Consider the following 17490-nt stretch of genomic DNA (forward strand, 5'->3'; position numbering starts at 1 on the left):
AGAATCCTGAAGACTGTTTTCAGACTCCCCAAGGAAGGAATATAACTTCAGGAAACAAGAACAGCACCTAAAATCAGAATCATTGCAATACAGACAATCATACAGGGAGGGCTCATGGCTTCATCTGCTAAGACTAAAGGAAAGAAAATTATCATGGTAAGAACCTAATTTTCCCTTCCTTGTCATCAAGCAGATGAAGCCATTACGTATGGGATGTAACAAAGCAATCCCTAAATAGGGTGGGAACAAGCCACACCACGCGCTAGCACCTGTGCTCCAAAACGCGCATCCCTCCTGGCAGCCACATCCAGCCTGTAATGTCGGGCGAAAGAGAGCTTAGAAGCCCATGTTGCAGCACTGCAAATATCATGAAGAGATAGTGCTCCAGTTTCTGCCCAGGAAGAGGAAATCGCTCTTGTGGAATGTGCCTTAAAGGCTTCAGGCGGAGCCCGGCCAGACAGCAGATATGCTGAAAAGATAGCATCCTTGAGCCAACGGGCAATAGTGGCTTTAGACGCTGAAGACCCTATGCGAGGACCTGCAAACAGCACAAAAAGATGATCAGAGGTCCTGACAGGGCCGTGCCAACACGGTAAGCAAGGTAAGCATGGCAGGAGGGCGCCATCCTCTGGGGGGCGCCCCGCCGCTCCATGCTTACCTCGCTCTCTTCTCCCCAGATCCTTTTACTTTTTTGTTTAAATTTACCTCTGTCCGGCGGCAGCGTAGCGTTAGTGAGAAGGAGGTGGCGCTCCCCCACCCCGTCAGTCTTCCCTTCGCTCAGTTCCGCCTTCTTCTGATATCAGAAATGACGTCAGAAGAAGGCGGGACACTGAGCGAAGGGAAGACTGACGGGGCGGGGGAGCGCCGCCTCCTTCTCACTAACGCTACGCTGCCGCCGGACAGAGGTAAATTTAAAAAAAAAAAGGAAAAGGATCTGGGGAGAAGAGGGCGGATAGTGTAGCGATCGTTTTCGGGGGGCAGGGCCAACTGCAGGGGGGCGCCGGACACCCTAGGCATGGCCCTGGGTCCTGAAAGAATTTGTAATTCGCAGATACTGCAACAGAGTCCTGCGCACATCCAAAAGGTGCAACTGCCCAAATGAATCTGGAAACTCCTCCTCAACAAAGGAGGGAAGAAAAACAGGCTGGTTTAGGTGAAACGCTGAAACCACCTTAGGCATGAAGGAAGGCACGGTCCGAACCGTGACCCCTGACTCTGAGAATTGCAGAAAAGGGTGTCTACAGGACAGCACCTGGAGCTCTGACACCCGTCTCGCCGAGGTAATGACCACTAAAAAGATGGCCTTCAGTGTCAAATCTTTCTCTGAAGCACGCCGAAGTGGTTCAAAGGGAGCCCCCTGAAGGGCCTTCAATACTAACCCCAGGTTCCAAGCTGGACAAGGTGCCCGCATGGGAGGACGGAGCCGAAGCACCCCTCTAAGAAACCATGCCACATCTGGACGAGCAGCTAAGGACACGCCTTCAACCTTGCCACGCAGGGAGGTCAATGCTGCCACTTGCACCCGCAGGGAATTATAGGCTAAGCCTTTGCGTACACCATCCTGCAAAAAGTCCAGAATCGGCGAGACAGGAGCTCGCAATGGAGAAAACGCTCTTGAAACACACCAGACTTCAAACTGGCGCCAAATCCTGGCATAAGCCACGGAAGTGGAGCGCTTACGGGCCTGCAGGAGAGTGGCAATTACCTTATTTGAGTAGCCTTTATCTCTCAATTGCGCCCTCTCAATCGCCATGCCATAAGACCAAAGCGGCAGGCGTCCTCCATGGCCACCAGACCCTGTGACAACAGGTGCGGAACCAGAGGTAACGGAAAGGGAGCTTCCAACAGCATCTGTCGGAGGTCCGCATACCAAGGCCTCCTGGGCCAAGGCATCCAAACCGGCAGAGCGAGGATCCCTCCGTCTGCTGAAGAAGCACAGGACTTTGGCATTGGAACTGGTCGCCATAAGATCCATCACTGGCTTGCCCCATTTGGCACATATCTGCAGGAATACATCGTCTTGATTTATGTAGGCCACTGCTGTTGTGTTGTCTGACATCACCCGGACAGCCAATCCTTCCAGGGTCACTTGAAAGGCCAGAAAAGCCAGAAACACCGCTTTCAACTCCAGGCGGTTGATAGACCACTCCGACTCGTCGGGCGTCCACAGACCCTGGGCATGCTTCCACTGGCAATGTGCGCCCCAGCCCTTCAGGCTGGCATCTGTCACCACTAGGCACCAATGGGGGAGCCACCACTCCATACTGAGGCGGGCCACAGGGAGCCAAGAAAGTCTGCACTGATAATCCTGAGATACTGGAGACCATCGTTGAAGTAGAGAATACTGTAGAGGTCTCAGGTGCGCTCTCACCCATGGCACCACTTCCAAGGTGGCCGTCATCGATCCCAACAGCTGGACAATGTCCCAAGCTCGTGGGCGGGGCATCCTCAAGAGCAGACAGACCTGATTCTGAAGCTTGCACCGCCTTTGCTCGGGAAGAAACACATAGCCCGAGGCTGTATCGAACCTGGCCCCCAAATATTCTAGAGATTGCGAGGGGGTCAGGTAACTTTTGGCCATATTGACGACCCAGCCCACAGATTGAAGGACTGAAACCACTCTGGCTGTAGCTAGATGACTCTCTTTTTCTGAGTCTGCTCTGATGAGCCAGTCGTCTAGGTATGGGTGAACCCGGATACCTCTCGCCTGAGAAAGGCAGCTACTACCACCATTACCTTGGAGAAGGTTCGGGGAGCTGTGGCGAGGCCAAAAGGCAAGGCCCGAAACTGGAAATGTTTTCCCAACACCGCAAACCGCAGAAACTTCTGGTGCGGGGGCCAAATTGGTATGTGCAAGTAAAGCGAATGCTACATACCTGTAGAAGGTATTCTCCGAGGACAGCAGGCTGATTGTTCTCACTGATGGGTGACGTCCACGGCAGCCCCTCCAATCGGAAATCTTCACTAGCAAAGTCCTTTGCTAGCCCTCGCGCGCCCGCGCGCACCGCGCATGCGCGGCCGTCTTCCCGCCCGAAACCGGCTCGAGCCGGCCAGTCCAGTATGTAGCAAGACAATACAAGGGAAGACACAACTCCAAAGGGGAGGCGGGCGGGTTTGTGAGAACAATCAGCCTGCTGTCCTCGGAGAATACCTTCTACAGGTATGTAGCATTCGCTTTCTCCGAGGACAAGTAGGCTGCTTGTTCTCACTGATGGGGTATCCCTAGCCCCCAGGCTCACTCAAAACAACAACCATGGTCAATTGGGCCTCGCAACGGCGAGGACATAACTGAGATTGACCTAAAAAAATTTACCAACTAACTGAGAGTGCAGCCTGGAACAGAACAAACAGGGCCCTCGGGGGGTGGAGTTGGATCCTAAAGCCCAAACAGGTTCTGAAGAACTGACTGCCCGAACCGACTGTCGCGTCGGGTATCCTGCTGCAGGCAGTAATGAGATGTGAATGTGTGGACAGATGACCATGTCGCAGCTTTGCAAATCTCTTCAATGGTGGCTGACTTCAAGTGGGCTACCGACGCAGCCATGGCTCTAACATTATGAGCCGTGACATGACCCTCAAGAGCCAGCCCACCCTGGGCGTAAGTGAAGGAAATGCAATCTGCTAGCCAATTGGATATGGTGCGTTTCCCCACAGCCACTCCCCTCCTATTGGGATCAAAAGAAACAAACAATTGGGCGGACTGTCTGTTGGGCTGTGTCCGCTCCAGATAGAAGGCCAATGCTCTCTTGCAGTCCAATGTGTGCAGCTGACGTTCAGCAGGGCAGGAATGAGGACGGGGAAAGAATGTTGGCAAGACAATTGACTGGTTCAGATGGAACTCCGACACAACCTTCGGCAGAAACTTAGGGTGAGTGCGGAGGACTACTCTGTTATGATGAAATTTGGTGTAAGGGGCCTGGGCTATCAGGGCCTGAAGCTCACTGACTCTACGAGCTGAAGTAACTGCCACCAAGAAAATGACCTTCCAGGTCAAGTACTTCAGATGGCAGGAGTTCAGTGGCTCAAAAGGAGGTTTCATCAGCTGGGTGAGAACGACATTGAGATCCCATGACACTGTAGGAGGCTTGACAGGGGGCTTTGACAAAAGCAAACCTCTCATGAAGCGAACAACTAAAGGCTGTCCTGAGATCGGCTTACCTTCCACACGGTAATGGTATGCACTGATTGCACTAAGGTGGACCCTTACAGAGTTGGTCTTGAGACCAGACTCAGACAAGTGCAGAAGGTATTCAAGCAGGGTCTGTGTAGGACAAGAGCGAGGATCTAGGGCCTTGCTGTCACACCAGACGGCAAACCTCCTCCACAGAAAGAAGTAACTCCTCTTAGTGGAATCTTTCCTGGAAGCAAGCAAGATGCGGGAGACACCCTCTGACAGACCCAAAGAGGCAAAGTCTACGCTCTCAACATCCAGGCCGTGAGAGCCAGGGACCGGAGGTTGGGATGCAGAAGCGCCCCTTCGTCCTGTGTGATGAGGGTCGGAAAACACTCCAATCTCCACGGTTCTTCGGAGGACAACTCCAGAAGAAGAGGGAACCAGATCTGACGCGGCCAAAAAGGAGCAATCAGGATCATGGTGCCTCGGTCTTGCTTGAGTTTCAACAAAGTCTTCCCCACCAGAGGTATGGGAGGATAAGCATACAGCAGACCCTCCCCCCAGTCCAGGAGGAAGGCATCCGATGCCAGTCTGCCGTGGGCCTGAAGCCTGGAACAGAACTGAGGGACTTTGTGGTTGGCTCGAGATGCAAAGAGATCTACCGGGGGGGCAGGCAGAGGGTCCGAAGATCCCTGTGGAAGAGCTCTTTTAAGCATATACGCCCTGTGCAACATTAAAACAAAATCAGGGGAGAAAACCGCTCCCTGACCGGCCGGATCCTGCCCAGGGCTATCAGCTCTATTATTAGCCTCACTCAGAGGACCCCCCCCCCCCCCCCCCCGGATTCAGGGCTCTCCGTCGCAACGGAGGCCGTGCCATGTGGAAAATCCAAAATGGCGTCTGCTGCCAGCTCAGAGCGCAACAGATCACCGCTCGCCATGCTCGAGCTGGCTCTACCGTCTGTACAGCACGAATTACAGAGCCCTGCTGCTGATTTGCGCTTGCCACATTTAGAACAGCACTTTACAGTCTCCGCAGCCATCGCCGAAAACGGCAGTAAAATTAAAAAATGGCGGTTTGCGCCAAAAACGGCCCAATCGCGGGCCCACCCCGGAGGAGTCAGAAAACACTCTTACCTCACTAGACCGAGTATCACAGCTCTGGTCCTCCAGAAGAATATCAAGAAAAAAAAACCTCTTTCCTTTTTTTTTCTTTTAACTCTGTGAGGAAAGTAGAGGCAAAAGAGTTAATAAAAACACTCCGGAGGCTCAGATAAGTGGGAAAGGCAGGGAAAGGCGAACCAATGTGCCTGCATCCACTGAGTGGGAAAGGACAGGGAAAAGCAAGCTAATATGTCCACATCCACGGGGGCATGGGTAAGGCAGGGAAAGGGCTGACCTATGTGCCTTCAAAGTGAAGCTGCTAAAGCCTCTAACACCCCGGCTAACAACTGGCAAGCCAGGAGCCACCCCCAGGCAGATTTTTGATGGAGCTCGAAGAAGCTGCAGCCACCCTGCTTGGGGAGATAGAGAATACTGAAGAGGCAGTGGAGCTAGCTGGCCATGAGGCACTGTGAAAAGTTGAGTGCTCTCTATCTCTCCCTGCTGGTTGATGGACACAACCCATACGTAATGGCTTCATCTGCCTCCACATCACTGCCCCTGGAGTAAGACCCCGGAGGAGCACAGCGACATGAGAGGTGAGAGGAGGAGCGGCTGCAGAGCCGACAGCCAATGCCTGATGGCTGTCTACGGTGCCACGTTTCAGGTTTAAAAACATTTATTGCTTTTTTTCTTTTTGTTGCGGCCGCTCCTGCTCAACAGGAGAAGCAGCAGTGGCTGGACAGCATTACCAGTGGCAGCTGTGGGTGGCGAGGGGGTTTGATGCACATAGGGGGGGAGGGGAGGGTTGCTAAACATGGGTGGATGGAGGGGGGGCAAGAGGAGGGGCGGGTCGCTGGACATGGGTGGCTGCAGGGGAGGCAGAGGGAGAGGAGGGTCGCTGGACATGGATGGCTGGAGGGGGCAGGGGAGAGGGAGGTGGGGATGAGGAGGGGGCACACACTCACCTACTCACTGTCTCTCACATACACTCTCTAACACACTCTATCTCTCTGTCACACACACACAGTCTCACACACACTCTGTCTCTCTCTCATTCTCTCTCTGACACACACACTCCATCTCTCACACACACTCTCTCTCAAACATACACACTCCGAGGAAAACCTTGCTAGCACCTGTTTCATTTGTGTCAGAAACGGGCCTTTTTTACTAGTAATATCATAATTCTCATGTAGAGCCACAAAACACCCTTTTAGGGTGGATAGTGTTCACAATGAGCTCCTTTTATTAACGACCATATGTAGATCCTTCAAGAGGTAGTGTGTCATCTTCAAGAAGTAGTGTGTCATGATTTAGGCTCTACACCCTTTCTGATGTTTTGGTGCCACCTCAATAAAGCCAACACACAATCTCTCCACTACAAAACACTGTGCAAAAACACACTCATAACCTTACCAAACCATAACAGCACTAATTCCAAGGACAGGACGAGCTACAACCTTATGCGTGGAAAGGCAGCACTATAATTACACTAGTAATTATAGGGCCCTAAAACACCAGTACACAACCTAGTGAAACAAAAAACAAAACAAAACAAAAAGGGCTGCAAATACTACACACTAGCAGAATACTGCACCTTGATCACACATGAAAAACACATGACACAACAGATATGAAGGCAAAATACTGAACTGGAAAGTTACCTCAAGAAGTCAGACCCAGCATGCAGCAATACTAGAAAATTTGAAACATACATGCAAAATATCACAGATGCACATTTCCAAAAGCTGACATATTCCAATTAATAAATTCTGAATAAAAAAATGTTTTCTACCTTTCCTGTCTGAGCATTTAGTTTTTCTATTAGCTTTGGTCCCAGTGTCTTCTGTTTTATGCAGTATCTTCTTTCCATTTGATATTTTTTCTCTCACCATGTCCACCATACTTCTTTGTCCTTATGCGCCCTGTCTACCATCTGTAGCCCTGTCCCTATCCTTTCTCCGGTTTCAACATCTGCCCTCAAAGTGTTCCAATCCAGCCCTTAAATTCAGCAATTTTCCCTCCATCCATATCCAGCATTTCTCCACACTCCCCTCCCCTCCATGTGCATCTACTTCCTCTGTCTTCCCTCCCCTCCATCCATGTCCAGGATTTCTCCTCTCTCCCTTCCACTCCGTCCATGTGCATCTCCTTCCTTTGCCTTTCCTTCCCTCCATCCTTGTCCAACATTTCTCCTCTCTTCCCTGCCCTCCACTTCATCCATGTCCAGCATTTCTCCTCTCTTCCCTCCCCTCCATCCATGTTCATCTCCTTCCTGACTTCTCTCCATCCATCCATCCATCCATGTCCAACAACTCTCCATTCTCCCCTGCCCTCTTCTCCATCCATCCATGGCCAGCAATTCTCCTCTCCCCTGCCCTCCTCTCCAGCGATCTGTTCTCTCCCCCTGCCCTCCCCTCCAGTGATCTCTTCTCTCCCTGTCCAGCGATCTGTTCTCTACCCTTCTCTCCATGTCCAGTGATCTGTTCTCTCCCCTCCCATCCATGTCCAGCGATTCTCCCTGCCCTCCCTCAGCTCCCCGACAGCCCTCCTCTCCGTTTCTTTCTTCCCCCACCCCACACGTTTAACCCTTTTACTCTTCGTGGCAGCGACGTCAGTGAAGGAAAAAGGCACTGCAGGCTCGCCTCCAGCTTCTCCCTTCTCTCTTCTCACAGTGTCCCGCCCTCGCGGAAACAGGAAATGCATCATCAAAGAAGGTGGGACACTGTGTGAAGAGGGAAGGGAGAAGCTGGAGCCGGAGGGGAGCCCGCAGTGCTTTCTTCATCACTGACGTCGCTACCATGGAAAGTAAAAGGTTAAAACGCATGTCACGCGCTTGGGGGGGGGGGGAGCTGCCAGTCGGGGAGCCAAGAGTGGGAAGGAAGGAGGGAGAGCTGCCTGGCTGCGTTTGTGAGGGCAGCAGCAGCCAGGGGAAGGCCACAATTGGGCTGGGGAGGCTTAGCCTCCCCAAGCCTCTTATACGGGGCGCCTATGCTCCCTCACCTGAGAGTACGGTCTTCCATTCTTGTATGAAGCTGTTAGTTTTCTGCAGTTCATCGCTGAGATTCTGGACCTTTGCCTTTGTGCCGAACTGTTCCAGGTTAAGGAGTACTAAAGTAGGAGGAAAAAAGAAACTCCAGTCTTAATACCAGTTCTCATACACAAACTGGAAATTATTTCACAGGGAAGCCCATATTTGAGACTCTCCTTAGAGGTTATCAAACAAAGGGAAAAAGGATGAAGCCGCTATTTGCAGACATGATGGAGGAATTCTATAAGGAGCAGCCTAGTTTCAAGCAGCAAGAATGTGTTTACACATTTATTAAATATATTTCTAACCTGCACTTTCCACATTTCAACGTGGTGTACAATATACATACATTATAATTAAAAACAATACTAACATATATTACAAGACAGAAATAAATTCTTCTACCATCATGCGCTCAAAAACAAATTCCTAATACCTTCACCTTCTGCAAGTATGTGAATACACGTGTATAAGTGAATAGTTTCCAGCTAAGTGCTATTCTGTAAAATAATACTTCAATGTGATGGCACGTACTTCATGGGAGGGTATTAACAGGGGCACAGTTTGAGCACAGCATGGCGGAATTTATTTCTGTCTTGTAATATATGTTAGTATTGAAAGGTATTAATCCGCAAACGAACCTTTTCCGGAGATGGGAAGATGGTAGAACGAGAGGACATGAAATGAGATTAAAGGGGGCAGACTCAAGAAAAATGTCAGGAAGTATTTTTTCACGGAGAGAGTAGTGGATGCTTGGAATGCCCTCCCGCGGGAGGTGATGGAAATGAAAACAGTAACGGAATTCAAACATGCGTGGGATAAGCATAAAGGAATCCTGTGCCGAAGGAATGGATCCTCAGGAGCTTAGTCAAGATCGGGAGGCGGGGCTGGTGGTTGGGAGGCGGGGATAGTGCTGGGCAGACTCATACGGTCTGTGCCAGAGCCGGTGGTAGGAAGCGGGACTGGTGGTTGGGAGGCGGGGATAGTGCTGGACAGACTTGTACGGTCTGTGCCAGAGCCTGTGGTTGGGAGGCAGGGCTGGTGGTTGGGAGGTGAGGATAGTGCTGGGCATACGGTCTGTGCCAGAGCCGGTGGTTGGGAGGCGGGGATAGTGCTGGGCAGACTTATACGGTCTGTGCCCTGAAAAGGACAGGTACAAATCAAGGTATACACAAAAAGCAGCAAATATGAGTTATCTTGTTGGGCAGACTGGATGGACCGTGCAGGTCTTTTTCTGCCGTCATCTACTATGTTACTATGTATGATTACATGTAAAGATTATAAAATATCATCATCTATGTAGGCTCCTCATTGCTCTAAACACAACACTATTGTAAGTGGTTGCATCTAAAATATGGGCATGTATTTGATCTGTTACACTAGTATTCTATAATGGAAAGTAGGTGTCTACTTTTTGTTTTTTCAGAGAATAGGTTCCAAACAGGCATGTTCTTGGCACCTAAAAAAAAGGCACTCCTTTTGAACTACCCTCCCTGTGAAGATCATCATATAGGAAAGGCAGCAGGAGACAGGATTTACTGAACGCAATGAAAGTTATCACACAAGCAAACATGACGCTATCTACTGAAATGCATGCAGATCATCACATGAGGAAATACAGAAGAAGATATAGTTTATACATTTAATTACACCTATGCTCAATGTGGGTTACATGGAATGGCATAATCGAACGCGAACGCCCATCTCCGAGAACGAGTACGTGAAGGGGCGGGACAAACCGTATTTTCAAAAAAACGGGCGTCCATTTTTTTTCCGATAATACAGTTTGTGCCAGCCAAATGCATCGGATTTGTGCGGATTTGAGCTGGGCGGTATCGTTTTTCAGCGATAATGGAAACTGAAGGAGCCCAGCTCAAAAACGAACAAATCCAAGGCATTGGGTCGTGGGAGGGGCCAGGATTCGTAGTGCACTGGTCCCCCTCACATGCCAGGACACCAACCGGGCACCCTAGGGGGCACTTGTAACAATTTAAAAAAAGTTAACTACCTCTGAAGTCCATAGCTCCCTTCCCTTGGGTGCTGAGCCCCCCAAATCCCGCCCAAAACCCACTCCCCACAACTCTACACCATTACCATAGCACTTATGGCTGAAGCTGGGCACCTAAATGTGGGTACAATGGGTTTTGGGGGCGGTTTGGAGGGCTCCCATTTACCACCACAAGTGTAACAGGTAGGGGGGGATGGGCCTGGGTCCACCTGGCTGATGTCTACTGTACCCACTAACAACTGCTCCAGAGACCTGCATACTGCTTTGATGGAGCTGGGTATGACATTTGAGGCTGGCATACAGGCTGGCAAAAAAAGTTTTAAAGTTCTTTTTTTTTTGGTGGGAGGGGGTTAGTGACCACTGGGGGAGTCAGGGGTGGTCATCTCCGATTCCCTCCGGTGGTCATCTGGTCATTTAGGGCACTTTTTGGGGACTTGTTCGTGAAAAAAAAGGGTCCAAAAATAGTGACCCTAATTCACGCTAAAAACACCTTTCTTTTTTCGATTATCGGCCGAGGACGCCCATCTCTCCTCGGCCGATAAACACGCCCCAGTTCCACCTTCACCACGTCTACAACACGCCCCCGTCAACTTTGGCCATTTCCGCGACAGATTGCAGTTGAAGATGCCCAAAATCGGCTTTCGATTATATCGATTTGGGCGCCCACGGGAGAAAGACACCCATCTCCCGATTTGGGTCAAAATAGGCGTCTTTCTCTTTCGAAAATAAGGCAGAATATAAATTTAAAAATACAGCATTATGGAAAATACACTAGAAGGATTGGATCCAAAGAAGCTTAGGGGAAATTAGGTAGGAAAACTGGTGCTGGGCTGACTTCTATGGTTTTTGCCCTGATGGAGGATGAGAAGATTTGGATGGGCTGAAGTGGAGCTTTTCGGATGAAATGACAATAACTTCAGAAATTTTAGAACAAGGCCAACGCTGGGCAGACTTCTACAGTCTATGCCCTAAAAATGGCAAGGATAAATCAAGAACAGGTATACATATGCTGTAATGCTTCATACCATATGTAATGAGTTTATATTGTTGGGCAGACTGGATGGACCATACAGGTCTTTAGCTGCCACCACCTACTATGTTACTATGTTATATTATCCATCACCTCCAGAATAAAATCCCCATGCAGAAAACTTGCATATAGGATGTCCAAGACATAGGCAGAGGAATGGGATGCCTACAGGGTAACCAACCTTTTTCCCCCACTCAGCAGCCAGGGTGATACTGGGACAGGGACAGAGTTGGTTTGTTTGGTCCTCTCAAGCAAAAAGATTCTCTACTGCTCTGGTCCAAGAGGAAAACAATAAAGACTACTACTACTACTACTAACTGACATTTCTAAAGCGCTACTAGGGTTACGCAGCGCTGTACAATTTAAACATAGAAAGACAGTCCCTGCTCAAAGAGCTTACAATCTAAAAGACAAGAGAACAATCTAAAGACACGTGTACAATCTAGAGGACGAGTGAACAGTTAATCTGATAGGGTGGATAGATTGGGGCATTCTATATTTCTCAAGCGGTTAGGCGCCAAAGGCAGCATTGAAGAGGTGAGTTTTAAGCAGAGATTTGAAGATGGGTAGGGAGGGGGCATGGCGTATGGGTAAAGGAAGATTGTTCCAGGCATAGGGTGAGGCAAGGCAGAATGAGCGGAGCCTGGAGTTGGCAGTGGTGGAGAAGGGTACTGAGAGAAGGGCTTTGTCCTGTGAGCGGAGGTTACGGGCGGGAACATAGGGGGAGATGAGGGTGGAGAGGTAGTGAGGAGCCGCAGACTGAGTACATTTGTAGGTAAGGAGGAGGAGCTTGAATTGAATGCGATATCTGATCGGAAGCCAATGAAGTGATTTGAGGAGAGGGGTGATATGAGTATATCGGTTCTGGCGGAATATAAGACGTGCGGCAGCGTTCTGAATGGATTGAAGGGGGGATATATGGCTGAGTGGGAGGCCGGTGAGGAGTAAGTTGCAGTAATCAAGGCGAGAGGTAATGAGAGCGTGGACGAGAGTTCTGGTGGTGTGCTCAGAGAGGAAAGGGCGAATTTTGCTGATGTTGAAGAGGAAGAAGCGACAGGTCTTGGCAGTCTGTTGGATATGCGCAGAGAAGGAGAGGGAGGAGTCGAAGATGACTCCGAGGTTGCGGGCAGATGGGATGGGGAGGATGAGGGTGTTATCAACTGAGATAGAGAGTGGAGGAAGAGGAGAAGTGGGTTTAGGAGGAAAGACGAGGAGCTCGGTCTTGGACATGTTCAGCTTCAGGTGGCGGTTGGACATCCATGCCGTAATGTCGGATAAACAGGCCGACCCAGCTTCCCCCGCTTGTTCCAGTCCATCGGCTCCAGCGTGTTCCAGCCTGCCTGATCCAGCCAGCGTGTTCCAGCTCGTCCCAGTTCTCCTGAGCCCAGCTTGTTCCAGTCCACCTGATCCTATTCCAGTCTATCGGCTCCAGTGTGTTCCAGTCCACCTGATTCAGCTTCTTCCTGCTTGCCCCAGTCCACCGGATCCAGCATGTCCAACTAGTTCCAGTCTGCCAATCCAACTTTCCCCCTGCTGTCCATCGGCTCCAGTCTGTTCCAGCCTACCTGATCCAGCCTCTCCTTGCTTACTCCAGTTCATCTGCTCCAGCGTGTTCCAGCTCGTTCCAGTCTTCCTGATCCCAGCTTGTCCGTCTGCTCATCCCAACACAGTTCATCTGTTCCTGCTTGTACCAGCCTGTCCATCTGTTCCTGCTTGTTCCAGCTTGTTTCAGCTTGTTCCGGCTTGCTCCAATCCATCTGCCTGTTAACACATCGAGTAACCTGCCTGCCTGCTTGCGACCCTCTCAGCCATTGTCTTACTTACCTGCCTGCTAGCTTATCAGCCACTGACTTACCTAATCGCCAACCCAAAACCTAGCTTCAAGCCCTATCTATCTGCTTAACACCTCAGTCATTACATAGTCACCTATTAACACCTGTTAACTGCTTAACACCTCAGTCACTACATAGTAGAGAGCTGCACGGCTTCCGTCCCCTCGGGAATCCCGCGGAACCCGCAGGATTCCCGCGGGGACGGAGGCAGTTCCTGTGGGGTTCCCGCGGGGATGGAACCAGTTCTGTGGGGTTCCCGCGGGGACGGAGGCAGTTCCTGCGGGGTTCCCGCGGGGATGGAACCAGTTCTGTGGGCTTCCCGTGGAAGTGTAAGCTGCACCTGCACCAGCCTCTCATCTACCAAATACCAATTTATTTGAGTGCTGTCTCCTCCTCCTCCTCCTCCTCTTCTTCCTTGCTTTAACAGCATAAATGTGGAAAGTCTTCCATTAAGGAGGTGGTAGAGTCACAAATGATGACGGAATTCAAAAAGGCGTGGGATGAACACAGAGGATCTCTAATTAGAAAATGGAAGTTATATAAAAGCTAACCTTAAATGGCTGCATGTGTGTGGCTATGTCAAGTGACACTTAGATGGCAATTCTGGCTGTGATGAACTAGAGCTGATACCTGGCAGACTTGTATGGTCTGTGTCTCATACATGGCAATCTGGTGTAGGATGGGCTGGAAAGGGCTTAGACAGCAACTTCAGTGGCTGGAACATGAGGACAGTGCTGGACAGACTTTTACGGTCTGTGTCCCACAAATGAGAACATGAATAGGCTGGAGTGGGCTTCGATGGCAACTCCAGCAGTTGGAACATAAGGATGGGGCCAGATAGACTTCTGTGGTCTTTGTTCCAGAAACACGAAAGAAAGACCATAATCAAGTATATAATATCACACTCGTTGATTTAATGATGAATTGATCATGAGTGTGACTATTGGGCAGAGTGGATGGACCGTTCAGGTCTATTTGCTGTCACTTACTATGTTACTATTAATCCTCTTTGCTCCCAGGCTGGTGCACAGACTTCAGCTCTGACACAGGCACGAGAATCAGATGTCACCTGACCTACTGGCGCGTGCATGTGGCGGCCTCTCAGCACTCACTGCCAGTGAATCAGAGACAAATCTTACATGTGCGCACCAGAGTTCCAAGTTCAAACTTCCGTTCCTTCCTTGCCTACAGTGCTGTGGCTCAAATCCAGAAAGAGACTGAGGGAGCTGACTGGAACTTTCTTTTATGTACTATTAAATTCTTACCGGGATGGGTGGGGATGGGTTAAATTCTTACGGGGATGGGTGGGGATGGGTTAAATTCTTGCGGGGACGGGTGGGGACGGGTTGGGATGATTTACATTTTTGCGGGGATGGGTGGGGATGGGTAAGATTCCAGTGGGGATGGGTGGGGACGGGTAAGATTCCAGCAGGGACGGGCGGGGATGGGTAAGATTTTTGTCCCCGTGCAACTCTCTACTACATAGTCACCTGTTACACCTCAGTCACTACCTATGGACCCTGTCCATGTTCTCTTCCTTGCCCTGTCCCTTCCTAATCTTCTTTCTCCCCCACTCCCACTGTCTACCATTAGAACCCGCTGACCTCCCACCCTGCCCGCCATCGCAATACCCTATTCACCTCCATCCCTCACCTCACCATCCCTCTTGTCCCCCTCCTCCTTCCTGGCTCTCAACCTTCAGCACTTCCTTCCTGCCATTAACCCATCCCCATTCTTCCTAAGTACACCCCGTCTTCGTCGCCCGACCTCCCCCACCCTCCACCGCACTCTCTTGCTCCTCCTCCTGCTATCCGCGGGAGACATTAACCCTAATCCAGGTCCCCCTCACCTGTCCCCGTCCTATCCTTGCGAACGAAGTTCAGAGGAGCCGCTGCAGGAATCCAGTCCTAGGGCATCAGAACCAGCAAGTTTATTTTAAAAACAACTGCTTTAATGTTACATCAAGCCCTTAGAACACTTTTCTTTTGTTGGAAAGATCTTGACAAAGTAACTTATTTATCATGGTGGAATTCTGTATGTATTTTAGCTAAATATGAATATGCTGCGGATGAAAAAAATAACTCACTTGTTAAGTACAACAAAATATGGTCTCCTTTACTAAACTCACTACGTAATAACCTTTGTCAGAATTGAAATTATGTATTACTCCTGTGACTTATGATTATGATCTGTTATCGAAATAATCCCGGACTTGTCCTAACTTGAACATGTATGCTGATGCTTGTTACTGTTAACTTGTTAAGCTGGCTAATTGCTTTATTTTAGCCATTTGTTATCATTTATAAAACACAATAAAAATATTGGAACTAAAAACAACTGCTTGAAAATAAAAATCTCTGAAGAGAGATTAGTATTTAAAAACATTTAAACATCGCAGCTAAGCAGATCCCCGTTGATTGTAATTCAATGGGGCCCATTACTCTCCTGTTCATTTTATTTATTTTTAATTATATAATACATTTATATCCCACATTTTTCAATTTGCATTGTTTCAATGTGTCTTACAGAGTAAAATGTTACATGTGATGAAGTTGTTTGTTGAGGAGGTAGGGATGCAAACTGATTATTTGTGAGATCAATAGTTGGAGGGGAAGATGATTAGCAGGGATGATAGTTAGGGGGGAAATAATTAGAGGAGAATATAGAGTTATAATTAGTGGCGAGAAACCAAGTTAACAAGGTACATTTTCAGATTGATATGTCTATTTTGGTGATCCCCTGAATCTGGTCTGTTTATGGAACATCACGTAGCTGTTTCTTAGGATCTTTGGCACTAAGTTCCAGCTCTGTGTGCATACATTAAGTGAAGCTCAACTTGTGAAATGATAGGTAGCATAGACCCTTGCAGTTGGGGAAGTGAAGTGTTAGGTAGTTCCTTGATTCCTTGCTGATGTTGCGTGTTGGTAGAGTTAGTAGGTCTGTCATGTAACAGAGGGCTAGGCCAAAAAAAATTCTGTATGCTAGTGTGCGTAGCTTGAATGTTATTCGTGCTTTTACTGGGAGCCAATGGTGGCTCTGTCGAAGCGGTATTTGTCGTAAATCAGCCGAGAAGTGGTGTTTTTTTTCAGGGTCTTTTCTTTGCATCCATCACAGATTCCGTTGCAGTAGTCTAGGTGTGCTAAGGTTAGTGTTTGCACTAGCATTCTGAAAGTGTTTCTTGGGAAATATCCTCTAATGCGTCCGAGTTTCCACATTGTTCAGAACATTGACCACATTCGTTATTTGCTATTAAGAGTAATCCCTAGGACTTTCATACTCTCAGATATCGGGTGATGCTGGAGAAGGTGTCCTTGCAGTAGGTGGATTGTGAGGATTAGGAATTGCAATTTTTTTTCTTTAATTTTAATTTGAATGCAGATTCCCAGGATTCTAGAATGTTTACTCCTTGGTTTATTTTGGTTTCAGTTTCTTTCGTGATATTGTCAAAAGGGAAGTAGATCAACACATCGTCCGCCTGGACCGATATACTCATATCACCCCTCTCCTCAAGTCACTTCACTGGCTTCCGATCAGTACCGCATACAGTTCAAGCTTCTCCTACTAACCTACAAATGCACTCGATCCGCAGCCCCTCCTTACCTCTCTACCCTCATCTCCCCTTACGTTCCTACCCGTTACCTCCGCTCTCTAGACAAATCCCTCCTTTCAGTACCCTTCTCCACCACCGCCAACTCCAGGCTCCGCCCTTTCTGCCTCGCCTCACCTCAAGCGTGGAACAAACTCCCTGAGCACATATGCCAAGCCCCCTCCCTGCCCATCTTCAAATCACTGCTCAAAGCCCACCTCTTCAATGTCGCCTTTGGCACCTAACCACCACACCTATACTCAGAAATCTAGACTACACCAACTTGACATTTTGTCCTTTAGATTGTAAGCTCACCTGAGCAGGGACCGTCCTTCTTTCTTAAATTGTACAGCACTGCGTAACCCTAGTAGCGCTCTAGAAATGTTAATTAGTGGTAGTAGTCGTAGATGAATGGATTGAAGCCTTTTTTTGCTAGTGTGCTGGCTAGTGGGGTCATTATCATGTTGAAGAGTATAAGGGATATCGGTGATCCTTGTGGGACTCTGCATTCTGCAGCAGGTATAATGTGGTGCCCATCTTTACTTGGTAGGATCTGGAAGTCAAGAATCCGTTGAACCATTTTAGTACTTCTCCTACAATACCGATTTTGTCCATAAGTCTACCAGGATTTCGTTATCAACCATGTCAAAAGCACTGGACAGGTCGACTTGTAGCAGTACGCTGCCTGTGCTGATCTCTCTTTTAAAGCTAGCTAGTGGTGTTATTAGTGTTGTTTTAGTGCTGTGGTTTGGTCGGAAACCAGATTGAGATTTGTGGAGTATGGAG

The 17490-nt window shown here is 49.0% G+C and overlaps 1 protein-coding gene across 1 annotated transcript in view; it reads right to left on the minus strand.

The window, feature by feature from the left end:
• The window catches only part of LOC115461777 (asialoglycoprotein receptor 2-like), a 77559-nt gene extending 60275 nt beyond the window's left edge, over positions 1–17284 (minus strand). The window contains exons 1-2 of the mRNA XM_030191822.1: positions 17248–17284; positions 8221–8328 (exon numbers count right to left, since the gene is read on the minus strand). Of these exons, the coding sequence (XP_030047682.1) occupies positions 8221–8328; positions 17248–17284 (145 nt within the window). The remainder of the gene's footprint in view (positions 1–8220; positions 8329–17247) is intronic.
• Between the last annotated feature and the right edge of the window lie 206 nt (positions 17285–17490).

The sequence above is a fragment of the Microcaecilia unicolor genome, chromosome 2 (genome assembly GCF_901765095.1).
Source record: "Microcaecilia unicolor chromosome 2, aMicUni1.1, whole genome shotgun sequence".
NCBI lineage: Eukaryota > Metazoa > Chordata > Amphibia > Gymnophiona > Siphonopidae > Microcaecilia > Microcaecilia unicolor.